This window comes from Idiotropiscis lumnitzeri, chromosome 1 (assembly GCF_059441095.1).
Source record: "Idiotropiscis lumnitzeri isolate Australia: NSW breed Sydney's pygmy pipehorse chromosome 1, RoL_Ilum_1.0, whole genome shotgun sequence".
Lineage (NCBI taxonomy): Eukaryota > Metazoa > Chordata > Actinopteri > Syngnathiformes > Syngnathidae > Idiotropiscis > Idiotropiscis lumnitzeri.
This window is the reverse complement of record NC_142391.1, coordinates 44,203,673-44,211,966: the sequence shown is the minus strand read 5'-3', so window position 1 is coordinate 44,211,966 and position 8,294 is coordinate 44,203,673. Positions and strand designations below refer to the sequence as shown.

The window sequence follows — 8,294 nt, the reverse complement described above, 5'->3', positions numbered from 1 at the left end:
GTGATTTCTATTGTGTTTTTGCCAGGGGGCTCAAATATATTGCCAAACTAACTAGGGAAACAGCAACAAGAACAAGTACCTGTTTGTTAAATTTACAGGCCAATTTTACTGGTATTTTGTATCTGCAATACATTGTTTGAAATATTCAAACATAAGATATTCTATTTCAATGTAAATTAAGGGAGATGTAAAAAGTGAAACTAAAAAACACCAATCAGAATGTGTTTTATCACGCAACCTGTGTATTAAGCACCGGGCAGGTGCGCAGGGTTGGAGGAGCTTACAGAGGTAAGGTGGGGTGACACTATTTAAAGATTTGAAGTCAGATAAAATTAAAACAGGACTTAGATGTTCCACTAATAGGAAACCCAACAAAGAGTAGTTAAATAAACACACTCACAGTCACTTTTAAAAAAAAATCTTCTCTTTGATTGGCACTTAAACGCTCACACACACACACGCACACACACACCCGCACACACACGCAAATTCAACTTTGTGCAGATTTTGAGTGACTGCCAGTAACTGATATAACCTTTTGTTTGCAAGCTGTTATACATAGTTGAGTCTCAGTTTGGTATGCACATTGTCAGGAAATTGAGGCAGGACTGTTGATTGTGCCACTAGATTGGGACTGAGTGATATGAGAAGAATGGTGCTGATTGGGCTTTCAAACGGTTGTTGTTGTTATTATAGCACCGCAGAGCAGGCTGAAAGATATGTTTTGACATGTGGCCCCTACCGCTAATAATGCAGCACCATGTGATCTGCTAAACACCTAATGTATGTTTCAATTTACCATGGCAAAAAACAAGCCAGAATCAATTTGAACGGATTTCTTTTTCTCCAGCCATGAGATAAGGTCGCACACCTACCTTTTCCCAGACAAACTGCAGTGAGGGAAATACACAGTCACCTTTACGTAGATAATTTCCATTACACCCCAATGGTCACTGAGATGTTTAATCAGAAACCAGCCACCTTCCGAGCTATTAAGTTTACAGGCATCATGAGATGTTTGGTACACCTCAGCATGTTGAATAGATTGGTATCACTATCGAGACACTTTGCTGAGTCAAATGAAAAATAATGCATACTATTTTGTAGAAAATTAGCACCGCGCAGGGCTTCTTCTGCATGTCTGGTAATAGCAACATAAAACAACATTAATTTGTACAACAATTGACTTAAATGGTTATGGTCAGGAATGAAAGAGCTTTACTGGCTATTTACCAAATTTTGCTCTAGACATAGAAACCGCTAATGTCTCTTTGTGTCTTTCAAGGAGAAGGATCCGTAGTTGGTTGATGATAAACCACGTTCCAAATGAAATATTTGCAGGACATGGGTGAGCATAATTAAACCTGGGTCCAAGTGACTATGTAAGCCTCCTTTCTGAAGTGCTTTGGGCATCATATGGTGAAGATAAAATGCTAAATAAGCGCACTCTATTACTAATTTTGGAGTTCTGAGCAGCGAATGTGGGAAGAAGGCATCGACCTTACCAAACTTATTTTATCGCTCTGTTGCTGCTTGCTTGCCAGTTGCCCCTCCTCCACTCCAGCTCTCCCTTCCCTAATATCTGCCTGTGTAGTAATGTCGAGTGACACATTTAAGCGGGGGCTGTCAACTCTGTGTATGCACAAGTGAATGGCAGAGCCACTGAGTGCTGGTGACAGACAAACACACACAGGCCACAAACGTATCCTACCCTCCATTACTGTGTCACTCCAGCACTGCCTTGGTCTTGGTTATACACATAGAGATTTATTGCTGACCTTGGTTTTCCCTGACATGTGTGTTTGAATGTGCATCTATTCTAGAGCCCTTTGCCCTTCTTTTGTTTTTGCTAAGTTAATATTGGGATCTTTTGGCATCTCTCTGTTTGTGCCATGAATCTGACAGCAGTGCAGACAGAAGACCAAATTTTATGAGGAGATGAAGAAATGGAAGGGGGGGTAGGGGAATTTGGAACATGGTGCTCTGTGTTGTCAGAAATGTCCTCTTCTATGCTGACATTTGGATTTACACATTTCATTTCACTGAGTGACAAAGTACATAAACATGCTTCAAGTCGAGGAGCTTGGCAGGCTTCTCCCACCCAACATAGAGTGCACGCACAGTCATGGCTCTGGCTTTATATATATGAATTTAGGGAAGGGGTGGGAATGTGACATACGGTCTTTGATCCATTGAGCTCCCCTTAGTCTGTGCTGGTGATGAGAGATGAGTCAAGTCAGATGTAGGGCTTTTTTTCATTCGCAGTATTACAGACAGTAGTAATACGGTGAGTTAGCCGCGGGCTGCCTTTGTCCTACATAAGACTTCTCGGAGATTGGCTCCAAACTATGCGTCTGTGCACACAGGAAGTAATATTAGCTTAAGAAGAGACTCCCAGCATGCCTGATCAAAGACTCATCTCTTCATGTCCATCCGCACCACTGACAGCTTCAATAATGAGGTGACACATATCTGTCAGTGTGGGATTTATTGCCCGCAGAATGCAGAGGTGGCAAAAGTACTCACACTCTGCAGAGAGTACATGTACTTAAATAGAAGTAAAAATATCCCCAAAAAAGTACTTATTCAATTCCTTCCAAAAAAAAATAGATTGAAATTGTATGTACTTAGTAAAATAAAATCTATGTTATTTCCTGACAGAAAGAAATGCCCAAATACACTGTATTGAATACAGTACACCAAACGTATTGCTGTTGGACGATGTAAAGAAAAGTATCGCAACACCAGCCCGCAACCAGCTTCCACTCATTTGGGAAGACTTTTAATAGGATGTTGGAGCATGTCTAAGGCATTGGTGGGCAAACTTTTTGATTGGCGGGCCACAAAGGGTTCGAAGATTTGACATAGCAGGAGCAGATGGATGGAGTGTTTTGTTAACCTCACCTCATTGGAGAAAACTTTATTTTAAATGGAAGTGAACGAAAGCATTACAACAATAAATGTGTCTTTGAAAAACCACTGTATTTAGAAAATAAAACATTAACAAGGTTTATTCATTTAATTTTATTCAAGTTCGACGGGCCGGATTAAAACATTTAATCGGCCGCGTGTGGCCCTCGGGCCGTAGTTTGCCCACACCTGGCCTAAAGGGATTTGTGCCCATCCAACCAGAAAAAAAAATGTGAGGTCACACACTTGTGTTTTGCTTTCACAAATTTTCACCTATTTAAATGCTCTCCTCTGACATTTGCACACAAAACGTTCATTGACTGCGTGGCTTTAGCATGACAGGACGCCTTAATTCTGGATGAATTGTGTCATTAGCAGGTTTCTGCTGTTGGCAACACATTGGGTCTGTCAAGGTTAATTACTGGAACATGAATATTTGCTGTCAGCCACTGCAGCAAGCTGCCACTTGATGTGGGAACACAGAAAACACGTAAATGTTCACTCAAGCAATTTGTAGGAGAGCTTGCAACTCTCAAGCTCTCTGTACTTTCTTCAGCTTGTTTGGTTCTGGATCAGGGCACTTGCTGAACTGTTTCAGCGACTTACGATTTATTGTTTGATCATTATCCAACCGTTTTCAAATATCTCCTAAACCTGTGTGATTCCCAACACCAGCCAAGGTAAAATGAATGTACTTTTTGGCTTCTATACCCGTCAATGGCAGTGAATGAGTTAAATACCGACTTCCTATGTAAAAGAAGAAGAAGCGTTTGCATGTTTTTCCCATGCTTGTGAAAAGTTTTGCTGGAACCTCCACTAGTCCAGTCAATTTACCTTTAATGTTTGTTTGAATAACAGTGACTTTGAGAAGAATGGATCTTGCCAGTTGAACTAATTAACATAGATGTGCACTTTATCCCATTTTGCCACTCCGTCCTGCGTCCACGACATGGGCACTCTTCCATCCTTATTCATAAAAATAGTCGCCCTCTTTTACTGTTCGTCTTTGTCCTTTTAAAGCGCTACTGTCCTTGCATTCAGCCCTCCGCTAAAATGGATTTGTGCTTACCTTAGCCACTTTAAACAACTAGCCCCAGGTCTTCATGTTACAAAATTAAAACTTGCACTTTTATTATTAGAAGCAGCAGAGCTAGCGTACCTACATTAATACAATGATGAGGTGTAAGTCATTTGTCAACACCTCATTCAAGTTCACAGTGTCACATCATAACGAAAATTATTTCACAGCACACTGAAGAGCATACTCGCAAATGATGAAACAATACAATAAAGATTGAAGAAATATAATTGAGACAAAACATGCCTTTTAAATGCTATTTACAACTCCTTGATGCCAAACCATGCTTGGAGCCCACTCCTTCAAATTCAAAGATGAGCTCTGGAGAGATGACGGCATTTAATCAACTTCATCCCTTTGCTAAAATTAAACGCAACTTAAAATGCTAACATTGGCTCTCAATGGCTTCTTCACACAGTGCGTGTACATGAAGTATTCTTTAGTACAGACTCATATTTGGATTGTCCAATCTTCACGTATAACAGAATTTCCTTATGTGGGAAACAGCTACGGTACACGTCCTGTATGAATGTGCAAGTATGTTAAGTATGTTTTTTATTTTTTTCTTCCACTCACTCACTCTCTAACTTTATCTCCCCTCCCTCACCACACAAGACGGCATTGCTCAGCAGATGTCGTGCAACCAGCCGCGGGACGCATAAGTCTTCTCTGCCCATACATAGCACTATTGAGCTAGCCTTCTCTCCAATTAGCGGTCAAGTTAGCGGGAGGTTTTTAGCATGACAACAGTTAAAGCATTCCAGGACACGTTCGTTTACGCCGCTGTACTCCGTCTGTCAGACTACCAGAATCGTACTGAGCCACAATCGATTCTGTGTTTTTTTACTTTGTATACCGCGTCGCTTAATTGGCTGCATGTCACTCTTTCTTGCACGGTCATTATTGTTCTTCTTCGCTTGGATGCCATGATCCATAGATGACAAAACTCATGCCAAAGAAGTAATTTACATGTCGCCGTTTTGGATCCGATCATGGCGGAGCGGTCAAAGTTTTTCCGTTGTATGGAGCGGGAGCTGCTTGAGTTTGCGCTACTGCGGGCTTCGCTATGGCTTCTGGGTTTCGGATATTGGAATTTCCGTTGTGAGGAATCGATCGTTAAAGTAATATAGTAGTAGAAAATTTAATGCATGTTTTTTTTTTTTATGGGTGAGGAAATTTCCGTTTGACAGAGTCCGTAGGTGGGAATACCTACTGTATGCCTTCTCTTAGAGAGACAGTAGCCTACATTACAAGATTTCATTCTGTTACGAGTGCAAACATTTGAATTTTATGCATGCGTACTTAAAAGGAGGGGTGAAAACCCACTTCAGGCCTTGCCTAAGCCATCCTTTTTTAAAAAAGAAACCCTTAAAAATAAGCATCCGCCTGGGACGAACGGACAGACGGTTCCATTCCAGGGACTAAATGCCCAATGCTCTCTGTTAACTAACTGACTGAATTAATAGATGCCAAGTAAAAATCAAGAACATGGGCGAAGAGCCTTTTCTGCCAGGTGCAGAAGAAGGGTTGCTTGTTTTTATACCATCTTAATAATGTGATTACTTTGGCTATCTCATGCGACAATGCGTGACTCCATGGTCTTAACTGGATTCAACTACCTAGTGTGCCAAGGGTGCAAAATAACAACCTACTCAAAAACAGGTTGTATATATAATGAGGGTAAACATTTGAAATAATTCTTAATCCGTGGGGTATTTTGACAAAAGCATGTCACAGACAATGACAGCAACACCCGGGAAAACCATAAGTGCCCTTTTAATAGATATTGAGTTGACTGACCTACTTATGTTTTAACTTGAGTCTTTTTTTTCAGTCACAAGAATGCAATGATTGCAATCTGCATTGCATTGCATCATAGTTATCTGTGAATATTCTTGAGTCGTTTTCTATTGCTGCTTTAGATTATGTGTTAGACTTGGATTTTATATCCTCTCATTTTTTTCATAGAATTTAGCACAGGTTGATTGTGTCTAGCACTGGGATGTCGTCATGTTTGTTTGTTTAAAAGAAGAAATAATCAACCTCAAAGATAGCAAGCCTGAGCACTTTAGTTGATTCCAGATATAATCTGCTCATCCCTCATTCTCTGACAGACTCACGGAAGCCTGATCCGGTCCAGTCCTGGCTAAGAAGCTATCAAAAGACAAAACATTTCTCAGCATGTCGGACTCCAATGTCTTTTTTTTTTTTTTTTAGACCAACCAGACTGCGTGACTGTCCAGACGTCATAACGTTATTCTTCGGAGTTGAGTCAACTATGCTTATACAATTGTTCGCCCAAAATGACACGTTATCATTTTGAGACCAAAAAGCTCGATGTGAAAAAGCCTTCCTCTTCTTTAGACCATTCACTTGCGGTGCAAAAAAAACTCCAGTCAGTTGCAGGGAGATTACAAGCGGGGAGTACGGAATGGGCTGAGGTCGCCATCTGCTGCCCCAAAATTATATTGCACTCAAATTTATGAATTCACAAATGAAGTACGTGACACAGGAAAGGTCGAAGGATGAAAAATGCGTTTAAAAAAACCTCGAGCTTGCAACTTTAATATTAACAATAATTATTTTCAAGTAATATTTAACGTTATCAAACTCGTTAAAGTTTAGTTTCAGTGTTTGGGCATTCCCTGTATTAATAAATAAAACATCGCCATTTGTGTTGATGAGCATTTTAATAGGACCAAAGCAAGAAAACATTGTTTACAGTAGCAGAGTCATCAGTTCTCAGGGCCAACAACTTTCTAAAGAAAAGGGTCTGGAAACAACTGTAGGCACTGCCTAATTGAAGAGTCAGCTAAAACGAACCAGCTTAATAAGGCAACAGTAATGTAGGCCTCCCCGTCTCTCAGGCAAACAGAGCAGGTATAAATGTTGAATGCCCCACTCAAGAGCTTTTATACAAAAACAAAAAAACTGTCATCCGAACTGGGTACAGGCATCAACTATTTTTTTTTACATCAAGATTGTGTCAAACGTTTAAGTGTGCACTGCATAGCAATGCCAGCTTTGTCCCTGCATGGAAGAATCATGTCACACAGTGCCAGTGTCACATTTGGCAGTGCAACTCTGCTACTCACATTATGGGCGTTAACTGTAGAGTTGTCGAAAACTAAAAATGAAAGCAAGCACCCACAGTTAACAGTAGCATTTGTACTGACATGGTATCAAATGGAATTATTTACATGTGGCTAAAAGATTTGAGGCTGTCCAAAAGATATGAATGAAAATGGAATGGGGGGTTATTTATCAAGTAAGAACAAGATGGGGGGGACTGTGCAATATTTATCTGCCTTTACAGAGATGCAGCAGTGGTGAACAATCCCTGCAAATAGATTTTAATTTGTGTACAAATGAAACAGATTTCCATTCCTCAAGAACTCAGGTTTCATAACTTAGCAAAACGCAAGACCTTGACAGTTTCTTTAAAAACAAAAATTAAAAGACACCGCTCAGTGATTCTGAGGACCTACCATGGAAGCCATTTGTAAAATCCAGAGAAAAAAAAGTTCCTCCTTTACAGTTTTGTCATTTACAGTTAACTTAAAAATGGTACGAGCTCAGGATCTCAGCAAGTTTTGGCTCCAATAGAGGGTGTAAATACCTGTGTGGGTCAAATCGCTCCACCCTGGATTTCGACCTCAAACCCCCCAAATGAAATCCCTTTTACACCTCCAACAGAACTTAATCATCCCAATCAGATCCACATTCTAGTAAAAGTCTCAGTCCTGCCAAAAGAGGTGGTGTCAGAAAGCTTCACTGAGCATGTTAAAGCCCAAAAAGGCAGACGGTTGACATATCTTCTGCCCTTCCCCCTTATCAGTGTGTGGGGTATCCTGTGGCTCCCATACCAGGCTGGTTGGCGAGCATACTCCCATTCAATCCCTGTGTGGGCTCCAAAACCCCACCGTTACTGATGGCGCTCATGCCAGTCCAGCCAGCATTGGCCGGTATGTGACTGCAAAAAGGAGGTAGAGACAAGACAGAGAGACAAAATGCCAGCAGGTTAGAAGAGATGAGGCGAAAAGGGAGCCAAAGGGATAATACATATTAGCGCTACGTGAATCTGGACAAGCTAGACTGAGGAAAGCATACAGATTATAGTTTGGAAGGCAGACAAAGCAAAAAAAAAAGATTAAAAACAGAGATTAGGAATGGCAAAGGTGTCACTTGATTAAACATGGTGGACAAGCAGACAAAGAGCATACAGGCTTAGCAAGCACATTTTGGTTTCACCCACCCTGCATGCCCACCCCGCTTCCCAACTGAGAACCAGAAAGTTATGAGTGTG

General features: G+C 40.8%; 1 protein-coding gene across 2 annotated transcripts in view; it reads right to left on the bottom strand.

Moving 5' to 3' along the window:
• Nucleotides 1–6,659: 6,659 nt before the first annotated feature.
• Nucleotides 6,660–8,294, bottom strand: part of LOC148344751 (cytotoxic granule associated RNA binding protein TIA1-like) — a 38,551-nt gene continuing 36,916 nt past the window's right edge. For both annotated transcript variants that reach the window (XM_088302344.1, XM_088302353.1), the window contains exon 12: nt 6,660–7,961. In XM_088302344.1, coding sequence (XP_088158470.1) covers nt 7,823–7,961 — 139 coding nt within the window. In that variant the 3' untranslated portion in view covers nt 6,660–7,822. The remainder of the gene's footprint in view (nt 7,962–8,294) is intronic.